At 35.8% G+C, this 17,524-nt stretch overlaps 1 protein-coding gene across 1 annotated transcript; it reads right to left on the bottom strand.

The window, feature by feature from the left end:
• Nucleotides 1-1,844: 1,844 nt before the first annotated feature.
• LOC124635944 (carboxypeptidase B-like) lies at nucleotides 1,845-14,494 on the bottom strand. Its single transcript, XM_047171909.1, has 5 exons — nucleotides 14,349-14,494; nucleotides 11,550-11,762; nucleotides 8,451-8,583; nucleotides 2,909-3,250; nucleotides 1,845-2,453 (listed from the first exon to the last, which is right to left on the bottom strand). The coding sequence occupies exons 1-5, from the start codon at nucleotides 14,414-14,416 to the stop codon at nucleotides 1,896-1,898; spliced, it is 1,314 nt and encodes a 437-aa protein (XP_047027865.1). The 5' UTR covers nucleotides 14,417-14,494; the 3' UTR covers nucleotides 1,845-1,895.
• Nucleotides 14,495-17,524: the final 3,030 nt, after the last annotated feature.

A 17,524-nucleotide genomic window follows, 5' to 3' on the forward strand; every position in this document is an offset into this window, starting at 1 on the left:
AAGACATTAGATTTTAAGTAATATCGCTAATCCTACCGATTATGATCTGTCGTACTTCGCAATTGATTACGATGACTAAATCATTATCAGTCGCTTAGATTATTTATTGAAGAGAAATGTAATTATTTACATTTCAACGTTTTGATTAAGATAATTGTAGTAAAAAAACCCATGACGCTGAAGGTGAATATTTAGGTTGATGACGTCATTAGAATGAAAAATGTGTGATGGAAAAAAAGTGAAACAAAAAGGAAGCTTTGTCGAGAGCTAGATTTTTGGTACACAAAAAATATTGATCGGATACAAAAAAACACTTTCTTACGCCACTTTTACATGATGTACATATGAACAATTACAAGAACTTAATCCAAATTGTTATGGCCGATCTAATAACGCCTACAGCTAAAAATCAAGCAAAGACTCGACGGACAGAAAACATTTTTGTGAGAACAAAATGACTTGCGGAGATACATAATGCAAAATCTCCTAAGGAAGAAGCATGCCAAAATGCGGGTGTTCGGGGGCCGAGGAACGCTAGCTCCACTCTTATACGCCATTTGTTAAACCTGCCCACTATTTTCAAAGTAACATCACCAATCAGTGAAAGAGTTCAGTAAACCAATTTGCAAGATATTCCTAAGTCCACAAGAAATTGAAGAGCGGCGCATTCACAACTAATGTAAGAAAGAATAATAATAAAAATGTTGAAAAGTATTTTGAGCACTATAAAGAAACAGATAATAAAATAGAGAGAGATAGAGATTGCGGGGATATATCAGATAGTAGTTGAATTATTAAATTCATAGCTGTAAGTTTAAACATTAATGGCCTTACTACAAAAACTTTAACCACTGTTTTACACATGTCTAAAAAAAATGTGGCTCCAAAATGAACCATATGTCAACGTCATAATTTGTCATTTTTTTAGACAAGTCTTAAACTGACGTTAAAAAGTTTTTGTGGTAAGACGGTCTATGTTTGGGGTTTCCGTAAGTCAGCCTAATTAGATATTGATAGAAAAACTATTTAAAAATTAATACAGATTAAGTGTTTAAAGGAAAATCTACGTATGTCTTCGAAGTAGTAAGTACCTGCTGTGCTCGTCAGAGTCTGCATTTGTTACTATATTTAGCAGTTCCACCTTATACTCTACTGTGGATATGAAAATAATATCCACATTTCGTTCATAACTACGTTATTTTAGATTAGTTGTGGATGAAGGTTAATTTTAAATAAAGATATTATTATATACCAACAGAATTGCACGCGGCTGAATTTGATTAATTCGTAGGTATATTCATCTTTTAGAACACAGAATTTCAGTATATGCACGAGCTAGCTATTCTACATATTGCAAGGTAGAAACAACCAGTTGAATATGGGATAACGAATATGACAAATTGAAGCCTAACTGGTTACATCTGCCGATTGTGGATATTCACTTTGACCAATATCGAACCCGTTCATTTTATGAATTTACTATTCTGAATCAGAAGCCCGTATCTACCATATAAGTTCTACATTTATTTTGTAAATGAAACAAAAGAGATGAGACGCACATTCTGTCTGCGGACAATCTTATTATGTGGAGTTCTTCCATATTTCGGAAGGCACGATAAATTGGTGGGTGTCAGCTGTCGTCTAAAAACTCTGGTAGTGACTAGGGATAATTAGAAGCCAAAAACTCTGAAAATCAGTCTTACTGTGGAGTATCATGTTGCCCAGGTAATTCGGTTGAGAAGATCAGATTAGCATTGAGCAGTTTATCCATAAATATGAAACAGCTGTATATATAGCTGAAAAAACAAGGCTGATGATAATGAGAGATAAATGAAAAATAAATATAAATTAATGAGTATATTAATAAAACAGTCAACCAAACACTCGCAATAATCTTAGCTGTACAATCTAATCATTTCATCAGCAGCAACAGAGACAGCTTTCCAAACATCATCAACAATCTCTCCAATATCTTCCTCAGGTATTAAGACTCCATCTTCACCATGTACTACATCTATATTAAAAGTATAAAGTATTTCTTTCTCTCTAGCATAATCACTACTAGTTCCTGAAGCTCGATCAAAAATCACAGATCCTGCATCCAAGTTATATGCATCATTCATTGTTTTAATCATATCTAAACCCAAAAGGTGGTGTTGTCTAAACATTCCGCTGGCAGCTTTCTCGTAATTCCAAGGATAAGAGATATATCCTCCATTATTTTGTAAAGAAATGTATAGCTTGATTCTGGTACCATACTCTTCTATAAGGCTTTGGATCATTTGGGTTTCGATTTCGGAGAAAGGCTCGGTGCCAGCAAAGAGGTGGCTGCAAGGGCTTGAGCTGGAGTCGAAATGAAGCCAGTCGAGATCAAAGTTGCGGTTGATGTTGACACCAGGACAGATATGGGCTAGGTGACTGTTGGTGCTTCTGGTTTTCTGCCAGAGACGGAGCTGAAATTAATAAAACACGTAAGTTAAATCAAATTAGTAAGCCGTAGTATCGAAGCCAGTAAGTCTGACACCAGTCTAACCAAGGGGTATCGGGTTGCCCGGGTAACTGGGTTGAGGAGGTCAGATAGGCAGTCGCTTCTTGTAAAGCACTGGTACTCAGCTGAATCCGGTTAGACTGGAAGCCGACCCCAACATGATTGGGAAAAAGGCTCGGAGGATGATGTAAGTTAAATCAAATGAATATCTTAAATTCTATTCTAGACTGTGTGGTACAAACATAATTTGGAACCATTAAGTAGTTTTTAAACATAATGCTGATCATAATAAATATTGTTGGTTTTTGTAAAGACTTCGATGATTATTGTATTTTCAATGTTATGGAATCATCCGCAAATACAACCAAAAAAACTATCTATAATACTAAACATCTCGTAACAATGTATGTATGTACTTACATTAGTATGAGTATATTCATATCCATCAGGATTCAATACTGGAATTACAATCCATTCTAAATCCTCCACATAATACTGTTCTTTCAAAATATTCTCCAAAACATTTAGAGCAGCTGGAATAGTTATCCAATCTCTTGGATTAATAGCAGCTTCTATTAGAACTATTGGTTTCTCTTTTCTTTCTTCTTTAGCATTATTTCCTTCTTCTGAATTATTAATATTATTTGTAACTTTAATATAAACTAGATGTCTGTTTTGCTCTGTCACACCAAATTCTACAAGTTTTAATTTTGTAGTTGTATCTTGGTATTTTGCTTGTAGATCACGAAGATGGGTTAGGATCTGAAAAAGAGTCATCAATTTCAAGTATCATCAATTAGAGACATCACTAGGTACACTGTGAAATTCATGTAATACCTTTAAAATTATTTTATGGTTTTGTCTATATCGACCACATAAATAATTGCGTGGATAAACAGCCTTAAGCTAAAACTTAAAGTACCACAATCAGACGCCAATATTTTTCTCCATATAAAACAAACTTCTCACAATAAAACCAAATTCTTGAGTTTTAAAAAGAAACCGCTATTACAATTCCTAGTAGATAACAATAGCCAGGAGAATCTACACGTGTCATCATGCTCAATTGAATCCTAGAATTCTCGATCCGGGGTATTTATTTGAAATCGACTCTTTCTAAGGAACACTCGAAAATAATTTGCGCAACATCGCTTTTCTCAAAGGGTTGCGAAGCTTTCTCTATTTGTGTTCAAAGTTATCTATTTGTGTTTTCCTCAACCGGCCGAAAGTAGGTAATTTATTTTGAAGTTATCATAAATACCATCATACTTTGAAATCAGGTCTAAACGATCGGTGTAACATTGCATTATGAACATTAGCATAGGTCTCCATGTTAGAGATAAAACCGCTTCAAGATGACTTCAATTCATCATCCATCCTCCGAGCCTTTTTCCCAATAATGTTGAGCTCGGCTTCCAGTCTAACCGGATTCAGCTGAGTACCAGTGCTTTACAAGAAGCGACTGACTATCTGACCTCTTCAACCCAGTTACCCAGGCAACCCGATACCCCTCGGGTAGACTGGTGTCAGACTTACTGGCTTCTGACTACCCGTAACGACTGCCAAGGATGTTCAATGACAGCCGGGACCTACAGTTTAACGTGCCATCCGAAACACAGTCATTGGTGTCTAAGAAATACTTAGAAAGTACATACAAACTTAGAAAAGTTGCATCGGTACTTGCCTGACCTGGGATCGAACCCGCGCCCTCATACTTGAGGCTGGTCCTTTACCCACTAGGCCACCATGACATTTGAGAGATTCAAGATCACTTCAATTAAACCTGAGATAATCACACAAACATACAGGTCAAACAGAGAATTTGTTTTTAAGTGGCTTAAAAAGCGCCCAATAACTTTCCGGCCAACAAAAAATTGTTTTCAGAACTTTTGAAATTGATAAGTATCAAAATAGCTTCTAAAAAGTAAAGTCTAACTGATTATTCTCTCACTACTGAACCTTCTTTTCGCTAGAAACGATAGGATTGTCAATCGTACGATGGAATTAACACCAATCGCTACGTGACTACGATTGCTTGATTGTTCGTTCGTGCGTTGAAAGTCGATTGCTTATGCAGGAAAAGCTTTCGTCAGTTTGGCAGGAATTTAAAATTCTCTGTTTCATAGTCAAGCACTGATTGGTTGACATTTTCTATTAACTATTATATATACAAAGTTTGTCGTACCTAATCACATTAAACTAAATACGTTAAAATACTGGTTAATATAATATGTCGATTAGCACAAAAAAAATACGTAAAAATAAAACAATGCATATTTCAAACAAAGTAAATATAATAAAAATGTGCGAGAACTAGAACACCATTTAAGAGCCAGACATTACAAACAACGGAAATTCTCCCTTGAAAACCGACAGCTGTCAACTGGTCAAAACATTCGATACTACTTTATATCTGTTATGCACGTCATGCTGTTGTTTATGAAAACGAAAAATGATTCCTGAGGCTAAAGCTTGGGTTTCCTAGGAAAGCGGTGCCGTCATATAGCGACCGTCATATTACGGACGCAAATAGACGGTCGTCTTTACGGTGATGACATGTGGAAAGTTCCACGGCCGTTTTAACACACCGTCATAAACTTTTTGTTAGTTGTATCATACTTACTAACCTGTTTTATTTAATATTTCTCAAATTTCACGACACCAATTCTGTTTTAGTTGATTTTTTCTATAATCTTTACTTTTTATATTATATATTGCTTCGTGGTTACGAACGAAATCTATTAAAATTTCGTCGTCCTCGCTGCTCCAAGAGTTGTAACAAATTTTTGACGTTGTTCCGAAATAAACCGGCCAAGTGCGAGTCGGACTCGCGCACCGAGGGTTCCGTACAAATCCTGTATAGATAAAAAGTGAGTCTCGCGCCAACCGTTCAGTTTAGAACAATCATAGTTATGGTAATTTCGTGAGAGTCAAAATAGCTAATATTTTTTATTTTATAATATAACTAAAATAGTAGGCCAGTACCTTGTAAAAGTTATTTTATTAAAGTTATTTATATACAACATTTTATAGTCATCATTCAGAAATCTGATTGAAAATAACTAATTATGTCTTAAAGGTCATTGGGCATATCTGACCCGCTTTGTAAAAAGTGGCGGACATGAATCAAAGTAGTTTTAAATCGTGGAGAATGGTATGACGTTTCTTTGAATATAAATATTTTATTAAAATTCCATGGAGACGAATGTCCAGGATCGTTTGAAAAATATAAAAGACAAGCAGTTTCAGAGGATTGTACAGGTTGCAATGCTAGTTTTTATTGTTAAAGACTTTTCATAAAGAAAGAACATGCCAATTCGGATGACCAGGTTCTGATGAGGATCTGGAAACCCTGAGAAATCGATGGCAACTCTTGAATATTGTAGTCACGCATCGAGTCAAAACCAGACAAGTGAGTGTATTTTTGAGGGTACTTGTAAACAGTGAAGGTTTGGAGCTGATTTGATTATGGAGACTACAGAGAGTCCAGGGAACTTCTGAACGGTATGTTGCAACTACCACGTGTTTGGGCTTATTTTATTCGTATTGGCGAAGACTTTCCACATAGATAGGTTTAACTGCCATTGTGGGATCGATAGCAAAGATCAGATATAGTTATGGGAATTCCTTTACAATTTATAACGTAACCTTGTGTTGGAGCTTATTTTATTTTAGGTGATGAGAATTCACTACTCATGGGATCTTTTATCTAGACACACGGCAGTGTGTCTGCCAAGTTCGAGCAAAAAAGGCGACACACCCGCCGTGGGTTATATTACACGAACCATTTCGGGCCAAATTCGACCCCCCTGTAACTCAAAATCTATTTTATTTACGCATATCAAATTTCTAGTATCTGTTGAGACCCCCTCACTTATCTAAAATACAACATTTCATTAATATACCTATTGTAGGTCTTGAGATATTGACGTCAGAAAATCGCTATTTTTACTATACACTCACTGACTGATTCACTTATTCACTGATTCACTGACTCACTCATCAAAAACCTAGACCACTTCCAATGGACGTATTGACTTGAAATTTGGCATGGAGGTAGGTCTTTATGTCAAGGTAAAGGGAAAAATCTGAAAATGGCCAAGTGTGAGTTTCAAAGAGTTTCAAAATAATGAAGGTGTTTTATACCCGGTGTAAATTTATACCTCTAAGGAACTAAAACGAACTAAATTTATCTATATTTATATAATATATCTTCGAATGGTACAAAGGTTTGTATTTAGTCAAAGTAAAGTAAAAATCTGAAAACGGTCAAGTGTGAATCACTTTCGAAAATAACGAATGTGTAACTTTGATCCACGAACATAATATATGATAACATGTCATGTCAGTCAGTTGGTAAATCTAGTCATAGTTAATCTAGTTCATTTCTTTGTAAGAAACATAGTGCATATTAAAAAATCTAAAAGATAGTATAAATGAGACATTTCTTTAACTAACTTCATCATAAGAAAAAAATAAAATAAACAACCTTACAAAAATAAATGAACTCCCACCCAAAACAAAAATGTGAAAGACTGCCAAGTTCGATAATATGGGAATGCTTCGCCTATAAAAGAAGTGAGATCTGAATAAGTACCAAGTTCCATACACATACCTCAGTTAAAAATAGTTACTTTTTAATGATGATTACTTGGCAAGTTTTAATAGAAAATTAAATACTTGATTCATTGCGTTTAGTAGGTTTATAACAAGGTGTATGAAAACTTTGATATCTTTATTATATCTTTATTCGTTCGTGAGAAACAAGGTAGTAAGTTTCATTTTATTAAAATATTTTTTTTTTATATTATATAACTAAAAAAATGAGATTTTCGCAATTTTTCCTATATTTGCATTATATGACAATGCTTCATGCCAAATTTCAAGACTCTGAGTTTACGGGAAGTATCCTGTAGGTTTTGATTCCTTTGCGAGTGTCCAAAATTTGTTGAAAATATCGACATAATTGGCTGTATCTTTTGATTGGCTTGACTTAGAAGTTTGATATTTTCACAGCTTAAAGGGACAATAGACCTGAGTATTTCATGTGAATTTCAGCTTGATACGTCCACGCGTTCTTGAGATAAAGGGTCTTGACAGACAGACAGACAGACAGACAGACAGACGGACAACAAAGTGATCCTATAAGGGTTCCGTTTTTTCCTTTTGAGGTACGGAACCCTAAAAACACAAATACGTATTTAAAAAGTTTCACCGCTTTCAATAAAACGTTCACCAAACTATCTGACACCGTCAAGACGGCCGTCATGCAAATGGCGGCACCGCTTTTTGAAGTTACGGCGTCAGTTACCGCTCTCTAGGAAACCGCCCCATTTTGTTTACATAGACAACGTTCTGGTGACGTCATTCACCGCTGTATTACGGCCGCTATATGACGGCACCGCTTTCCTAGGAAACCAAAGCTTAAACCTCTGAATGGATTAGGTTATTTTTTTTTACAATTCGTTATAGAATATCTTAAAGTATATGTGATAGGATTTAATATGAGTAGGTACGACACACCCGATATACATATGTATACTATTACCCACACACTGCAGACTTTTTAGTCGGCCAACAGTTTGATCGGGTATTTGATCGGTATCAGATCGACTAAAAACTTTGAATTCACGATTTTAGGGCTTATTACACTTGACTAAATTCAGTCGTCTAAATGGTTCAGTCACTAAATTCAGTCAAATGTAATCGCATTTAGGAAGGTAGGTTTCATTGAATCATTTAGAAACCTAATTAGACAAACCTAATTAGACGACTGAATTTAGTCAAATGTAATAAGCCTTTTTCTCAAAAAAAAGTTTTTTTTTCAACCATCAGGCCAACTGTTGGCCGACTGTTTAGTCTGCAGTGTGCTGGTAGCACACTGTGAAGTTCGTGGTTTAATTCTGAGAACAATCTAGACTCATTCTCATAGTGACATATTCTCCAAGGCTTTTATACTTACATCATCATACCTATGGTATCGTTTGATATCAAAAGGAGTTTTTTCTTGATCATCATCATCGTCATCACCATTATTATCATCATCGTTTCCATTTCTTGAAGATCTTATTTCGATGTCTGCTTTATTTAAATATCTGGAAGAAATAATACAATATCACTTATGAGATTGGAAGAATAATTGAAAGCTTCTTTCAAAAAGGAAAAAAAATATTATCGCGATGCCTTCAGACACGGTTGCTTAGCCCTATTGTAAGTTATTATTGAGCTAGTGTTATGAACGCTAACATAACTAATAAACTACGTATATACATTCTACATATACATTCTTTTAATTACATATCACCCAGTCCACAGCCACATAAATGTTGACCCTACCGGGAATCGAACCCGACACTATCAGTTCGGCAGACGCCGTGGTAACCATTACCGACGCTACAGAGGTCTTCAAAATAAATAAAGAATGAATTTTTATCTACAGGACTTGACGATACTTTTAATTATTTGACACTAATCGAAATAAAATGGACAAATTATGATAGTATGGGCAAAGTGAAAAGTACAATAATTCGGATTCATGTTCAACCAGTAAATTAACATATTTACAACCAACCAATATCCATGTAACATATTAATATTAATCACGAAACATCAGTTTACCTTGTAGGTCCAGTCAACTTCAGGTCAGTGGTAACAGTTTTATAGGAAAATCGTACTTATTACTATTGAGTTAAGGTGCATGACAGTTACCACTGATGTGCAGTCTACCATACTATAAACTGTTACATGTAAACCTGATTTTCCCAATAAATAAATTATTACCAGAAATTATTTACCATCGGCAATATAACGGTAATTATGACATCGGTGATTTTAATTATTTTACTAGATTAATTATTATTTACTAGCATCTGCCAGCGGCTTCGCCCGCGGGATGTGTTGATAAAAAGTAGCCTATGTGTTAATCCAGGGTATCACCTATCTACATACTAAATTTCAATCAAATCCGTCCAGTCGTTTTTGCGTGATTGAATAACAAACATACATCCATACATTCTAACAAACTTTCACATTTATAATATAAGTAGGATTAAGCCGTTATCGACACGGATGTTGTATCCGGTTTTTGTATGTAGGTATGTGATTAATCTCAAAAACTGCTAGTCATTTTTCGAAAATATCTTAGCTGATCAATATGCTCTTATTATCTTATGCGTGGAGTAGGAGTGTTGTCGTCCTGTTCTTCAAAAAGGGAGACAAAACCCAGCTGAAGAACTATCGACCCATTTCCCTCCTAAGCCACGTATATAAGCTGTTCTCAAGAGTGATCACGAACCAACTTGCGCGAAGACTCGACGAATTCCAACCACCTGAGCAGGCTGGGTTTCGGAGCGGATACGGCACCATAGACCACATCCATACAGTGCGGCAGATTATACAGAAGACCGAAGAGTAAAATCAGCCCCTTTGTCTAGCATTTGTGGACTATGAGAAGGCCTTTAAATCGGTTGAAATCTGGTCTGTTCTGGAGTCCCTGCAGCGTTGTCAAGTAAATTGGCGATACATCCAAGTGATGACATGTCTCTACGAAGCCGCTACAATGTCCGTCCAAGTACAGAATCAGCAAACAAGGCCCATACCGTTGCATCGAAGAGTGAGACAAGGCGATGTTATTTCCCCGAAACTGTTTACTAATGCAATGGAGGATATGTTCAAGACGCTGAACTGGAAAGGACGCGGCATCAACATCAATGGCGAACACATCTCTCACTTGCGATTTGCTGACGATATCGTCATCATGGCGGAAACGCTGCCGGACCTACAACAGATGCTGAACGACCTGGCTGAATCTTCTCTTCGCATCGGCCTACGGAAGAACTTGGACAAAACCAAGGTCATGTTCAATGAACATGTTCTACCGGAACCGATTGCGATACACGGCGCCGTTCTCGAAGTTGTTCGGAAATATGTATACCTCGGGCAGACATTGCAGTTAGGTAGAAACAATTTTGAGGACGAGGTGAATAGGAGAATTCAGTTGGGTTGGGCTGCATTTGGGAAGCTACGTCGAGTCCTAACATCGTCGATCCCACAGTGCCTAAAGACAAAAGTCTTCAATCAGTGCGTCCTGCCTGTCATGACTTACGGAGCCGAAACGTGGACACTGACGGTACGGCTGGTCTACAAGTTTAAAGTCGCTCAGCGGGCCATGGAAAGAGCTATGCTCGGCATTTCTCTGAGGGATCGCATCAGAAATGAGGTAATCCGTCAGAGAACCAAGGTAATCGACATAGCAAACCGAATCAGCAAGCTGAAGTGGCAGTGGGCTGGCCATATTAGCCGAAGAACCGATAACCGTTGGGGTAAACGAGTTCTAGAGTGGAGACCACGCCTCGGCAAACGTAGTGTAGGACGTCCTCAGGCACGGTGGAGTGATGACTTGCGCAAGACGGCTGGCAGGAGCTGGATGCGAGCAGCCGAAAATCGATCTCAGTGGCGTGCACTTGGAGAGGCCTATGTCCAGCAGTGGACTGCGAAAGGCTGATGATGATGCTCTTATTATCGTGCAGCAACTTTGATTATTTCCGTTTGTGAATTGAAACATGATTTACTTTTATTCTTCAAAATCGTAAAAAAAATATCTAACTAACCGTCTTTGAACGGTTTCACCGTTGGGAACTACTGTAGCTGGATAAAGTATGACCTATGTCACCTGGGCATAATGTAACCCATCAAAGATGTAAGAATTTTTCAAATCAGTTAAGTAGTTTCCGGAACTTTATGGTAGATAGAATCATATAAACGTTTTTCCTTTATTTTAGGTATTAGTATAGATAAACACTGCTGGACATAGGCCTCTCCAAGTGCACGCCACTGAGATCGATTTTCGGCTGCTCGCATCCAGCTCCTGCCAGCCGTCTTGCGCAAGTCATCACTCCACCGTGCCTGAGGACTGCTATAGGCTGATGATGATGATGATGATGATAGATAAACAACACTTCGACCAAATCGCTTCAGCAGTTTAGGCGACAAATACACACACAAAAACATTACCTATACCTAATACATATGTAGGTGCATACATTATCTTACTATTACTTACTCATATACATCTTCGATATAAACATCTCTCGCTAGCCCCAACTTCTCCAATTGTTCTTCAAACCAGTTGAAATGAGAAGGTGGCACCATAGCCTTGCCGATGACTCCATATTTATAGATTGGTTTTCGCCAAAAATCTATTAAATCACTTCTAAGTAAACCTATGTTTTCCTGCTGTGATTCCGTATCTGCTTCTATGTTGTAGACTCTATATCTGGAAATTTTAAAAGAATAAGATTAGTTGTCGTACTAATATCATAAATATGGATTTAAACAGGACCAAATGAGCGCATCAAACAAGCTAACAAAGTGTACTCTCACCATAAGACATGACATCGATACGAAAGAAGAAGAATATTAATTTTTTGAGTATCATTTTTTAAGGATACGTGGAAAAATCTTAGGAGTCTTTCAGGTAAATATTTACTATGTATGAATTTAGAGCTTATATCTTAATCAGAATGACAATAGCTACTTTATAGCTTTGTACTTTGTAGCTACTTTATATTCATATATGGAAAGTAGTTTCCACATGATGCTGGAGTTCAGATATCTCTATATGAAATATTGATGACCATCAGACTCAAAGTCTAGGCTAGATAGTAAGTTAAAACCACCGCTGTCAAACCAACTTTCAACTAAATAATTCATTCCATCCATCCTCCATCCTCCGAGCCTTTTCCCAATCATGTTGGGGTCGGCTTCCAGTCTAACCGGATACAGCTGAGTACCAGTGCTTTACAAGAAGCGACTGCCTATCTGACCTCCTCAACCCAGTTACCCGGGCAACCCGATACCCCTTGGTTAGACTGGTGTCAGACTTACTGGCTTCTGACTACCCGTAACGACTGCCAAGGATGTTCAATGACAGCCGGGACCTACAGTTTAACTTGCCATCCGAAACACAGCCAATGGTGTCTAAGATATACTTAAAAAGTATATACAAACTTAGAAAAGTTGCATTGGTACTTGCCTGACCTGGGATCGAACCCTCGCCCTCATACTTGAGAGGTTGGTCCTTTACCCACTAGGCCACCACGACTTTTTCACAACTAAATAATTCATTCAAATCTGTTAATTCTTTTAACAGTTGCGCGCGGTGCGACACACGCCGATTTATGCATCGGATGTTAAAAATTAACAGCCATACTACAAAAACTTAAACATCTGTTAAACACTGGTCCAAAATGGTTGGCTGCAAAATGGACCTTATTTCAACGTCATAATCTGACATTTTTTTAGACAAGTGTTCAACTGACGTTTAACAGTTTTTGCGTTACGACGGTAAATGTATTGTTCTCCTTTGTGTAATTTAAGTAATGTGAAGTTAATGCAAATTATGTAGCACTTGGAAATAAGTGCATTAAAAAATCTACTTAATTGCAACACTACTACAGTCTAAATGCAAATGTTATTGTCGTATATTTACATACCTACATAGAATTAGGAATTTTCTTTATTGCTCAAAAAATAATACGAAAAAATTGTGATGCTTAACGCTTGTGAATAAAATGTTTTTTCTTTCTTTCTTTTTTCTTTCTACTTATTTACTTACAATTAAATAAAGTATAGTAGTACTTTTATCTTAAAAATACTTTATATTTATTGGTTACTCCATTTGGTTACAGATTCAACAAAATGTAATCATTACATAGTAGGTAAGACGTGATGCTACAAAATATATGGAAAAACGTTCATTCAAATGTATATGTGTGAGTTATTCTATACTGGTAGGATGGCTGAACCGAGTTAGATAGAATTCTAGATACAGTCACTACATCAAATATCAACTATGTAATTATTCATCCATTAATGAAAATCACATAAATTCACATAAAGAAATACAAAATCCTACCAAGAACCAACAATCGAATTACTTTATTTCAAGGAAAAGCACAAAGTTCTTAACCTACCCTTTAGCGTCGGTTCATTAAGTTTCACGACTTTAAACAGATAAGCAGTAAATGTGATTACTTACGTACATTTTTGTTAGACTCGCTTCAACTTAATGAAGAGTAAATTCTAATGTTTTGGAGGCTTTAACTCAGTTTATAATAATATACAGTTTACGCCAAGGAACTGCTGAACAAAGGATTCTGGGTTCGATTCCCGGTACGGTTAAGATTTTTATGATAAGCATGTTTATTGGCTGTAGACTAGGCGTGTCACCCGCGTTCGAAGGAACTAAGTCCCGCAGCCGGATAAAAAGTAGCCTATGTCCTTGCTCAGGCCTTAAACTGTCTGTGTACTAAATGTAATTTATTTATTTAATGCTTCTGCACATTTCGTACAAGGCGGACTTAACGCCATAGGCGTTTTCTGTCAGTCTACCTTTGGGTGGCGGAGAAATAGCTGTGGTAGGTGCAAAGTTTTTGTTAAAATATTGTCAACAAAGAATACAAAAGAAATATATATATACAATATATGAATAATAATAAATTATATACAGTATACATACATACTTAAATACATACATATTACATTTGCCAGGAGAGGCCAAGAAACAAATTAACAAAAAAAAATGAAGAGAAAAAAACAACAAAAAAACTGTCTACAGTTGCGATTCTGCCAATTGCCTATGGATGTGGTCGCGTAATTTCTTGTAATTATAATTGTTTTAGTCATTTTGTCACAGACAGACCATCAGACAAGGAGACCCCAAAAGATATTTATCAATATTATCGTAAATTGATAATCAACAAATAAAAAGTAGTAATTATAAATTAAAGCATTTTTGTATCATTTCAATAAAATCAAAATAAATATTATCAACACAGGTAGGACAAATTAAAAATCTTACCCTCTGTACTCTTCATTTTTTGCAGCAACGAAACTCAAAAGAAAAATTAAACAATAATACAAAATCATTTTTAAAACAAATATCTCAGCAAGTTCACATTAATAGAATGTGGTAATTAATTCAATATCAAGGAGATATTTTAATCTTATCAATACGAATTATTTACATAATCCGAGTTTCTGATAAAAGCTAATAAATAATTGAGTGGACATTACATGGTTATAAAAAAAAAAACAATAGTCATTTCTTGCCCTGGTTTCAACGTCAAAGTAAAATTTTATTTAAATCGGTTTTGCCGTGGAAACTTGAAAAATCAATAAGAATTAATACCTTAGCAAGAATCACACAATTTTGTTTGAATATTCATCATCTCAGCCATAGGACGTCCACTGCTGAACATAGGCCTCCCCCTTAGATCTCCACAGATACCTGTTGGAGCCGACCTGCATCCAGCGTCTTCCGGCGACCTTTATAAGGTCGTCTGTCCACTGTCCCTGTCTTTTTGAATATTACTGTTACTATTTCTCGAAACAGAGAGGTTCTCAAAATAAAAAGGTAAACATGATGAAATAGGACTGGAGAAACTTGGGTAACAACAGTTTTTTTTTCTACGGGTTCAGAAAGTATTTACGTTTAAATATAAGTAGAGCCAAAGGAAACGGTAGTGGATAATAAAATTCGCACGTGTCAAAGTCAGGTGATGTTTATCAGATTGTCGAACATTCTTAAATACTATAATTAGACTACTTAAAACTATTGACGATGACGCCTTTTTGTCCTTCCCATCACCTCTTATATTTATAATACACGAAAATTAATCCAATAATGGTTCATACATCTGAACAAAATAATTATAAAACGGTTCCCCTGAAAAAAATAAATTATTTTCTTATTGCAGACAGTCAATAGTTTCCCTATTTTGATGCAAAGAAAGTTTTTAATGGTTTTGAGCAACTAGCTTACTAGTTAATTCCCTCGTTTTTTCCTGGTACGGTACTACGTCACATACCCCAGTATTCTCCAATGTTCTCCAACCCAAAATTCCTCTCTATTTAAAATCGGACAGACCAACTTTCTCATTACAATTATTAGTAAGGATTGTTTGGTCAGCACGTAGATTAGCAGATTAGATATAATGTCACCCAGCAGCACTAATGACTTTGGAATATTTTACATTATCTAGACCACCTATATCATTTTAAACAAAAGTGTTTAATAAACAAATTAATGAAACATTTTCTTTAAGGTATTTGTTTGGTAAATTCATGATTATTTAGATTTTTTCAAACCCTACTCATCGTGCAATATGTATACGACTGATTCTTTATTTATATCAATTAGCTATAAAATTGGCATGTTGATTCCTGCTTCAATCTCAGATAGTTTAATATCAGATTACTAATATAAGCTAGCTAAAGATATAGATATTCTGTAGTCTTGTACCTTTTGAGTATGCTCGCACTACAAACTTTTAGTCGGCCGATAGTTTGTGTTTGCTCATAAATCAGTTATAAAGGTTGAATGGTAGTACACACGCAACAATGATCAGGTATTTGTCTGGTATCAGACCGACTGAGAGCATTGGTTGGAATCAAGATTTTCTTTCAAAAAAAAATTGCCTTATATCGGGTCGACAGTCTACAGTGTGCGGATACCTACTCTTACATAAGTTTCCTGTAATGTGAAGTTCTTTTATACCGAGACAAGTGATGTCAAAAATCTTGTGGTGGGGCTCTTAGCTTTTCGAAATAGCATAACTGGAAGTCCCCGTCTTATACGTTTTCTTTACGCTTGTGTACGTAAAGGAGTGTGCATGCTTGGTCCAGTAACTTATACCTAATAGAGACAAGTATGTTTTACATATATATAGTGACCTACTTAAAACCTTGGACTTAAGAGATCTGTAAGGGTCACATGAGTGGATAATCCTATCCTACTAATTTTATCAACGGAAAAGTTTGTATGTATAATGTTTGTTCCTCTTTCCAGCAAAAACTACTGGGTGGATTTTGCCTACATTATACCCAGTTTATAGTAATATATCAGAATACCGTATATATAACCTAGGTACTTTTCATCCCTGTCCGGGACGGGGTAGTTCCCTTAAGACGCGGGTGAAACCACGGGTGGAAGGCTGTTTACTTACTTCTTCTTATAGTAGCAGAAATAACCACTTAAATCTTTTGTACATACAGTTTTCTTATGCCTTTTTCATAACATTGTATGAATTGGCCAAAATATGAAAGTTACAAGCTACTTATTAATTTTCATACGCAACTTTCCATCTATATTTTCGTTAATTAATTTATTTACGGTTCACACCTTTTAATTAAAGTAAGGTTTTTCCTTTCGTTTTATTATTAATTTTATGCGTACGCCGAGGGTGGTGTTTCATTACTGCGTTAAATGTACTATTAAAATTATATTAGTTCGTAGATTCGTAAAAACCTGGGTTAGGTATCGATTGTTCCTTTTATTATACTACTTCCTACTTATATTAAAAATGAGAGTCTTCAAGAATGTATGTAGGTATAATTGGTAGGTACTCTTTCACGCAAAAAGTACTGAATCGCTTTTGATAAAGTTAGCAGTAATATAGAGTACTAACTTCCGCCAACGGTTTCACTTTGTGGGCCCAAGTATAAAGTAGGCTATATTTATTTTCTCTTTATTTTTATTAGGGACTTTTATACAATGTACATGAAAGTAGACTATATTCAATTCATGTACTTTATGCCTGCCAAGTTTCACTAAAATATATTAAGTAATTTTTACACGAAAGATACATACAACCTTATAAACTTCCTATGCAATACCGAATGAAATACGATAAAACGTTAGCATACTACTGCCCAAAGTTACTATCCCACGCGAATTAAGTCTAGTTTATAAATAAAACCTTAAAGATTTCACAAGGAACTCTTCACTTCATACTTACACTACATACAGTATGTCGTCTATAAAATTGATGGTTCTAACAAACTGCACTTACAATCTATTGCGGTCAATGCATCAGACGATGTACACAATGACTGTCTTTTGTTTGCCTTGCAAGGGAAATTGATCTGTTAAACAATGGACTAGAATTCATTTTAGATTGAGTCGTGGAGTGAAATTGTAGGTCTTCGTGGACAATATTTTGGGTGTATTAAGTATTTATAGATGAGAAATATAGT

This window comes from Helicoverpa zea, chromosome 13 (assembly GCF_022581195.2).
Source record: "Helicoverpa zea isolate HzStark_Cry1AcR chromosome 13, ilHelZeax1.1, whole genome shotgun sequence".
NCBI lineage: Eukaryota > Metazoa > Arthropoda > Insecta > Lepidoptera > Noctuidae > Helicoverpa > Helicoverpa zea.

Excerpts from the sequence above, each read along its gene's own strand:
- LOC124635944 (XM_047171909.1), bottom strand. The coding sequence starts at position 14,416 with ATGATTTTGTATTATTGTTTAATTTTTCTTTTGAGTTTCGTTGCTGCA. Across the intron at positions 3,251-8,450 it reads GATACCATAGGTATGATGAT|ATCCTAACCCATCTTCGTGA; the intron begins GTAAGTATAAAA and ends ACTCTTTTTCAG. Across the intron at positions 2,454-2,908 it reads ATGAATATACTCATACTAAT|CTCCGTCTCTGGCAGAAAAC; the intron begins GTAAGTACATAC and ends TATTAATTTCAG.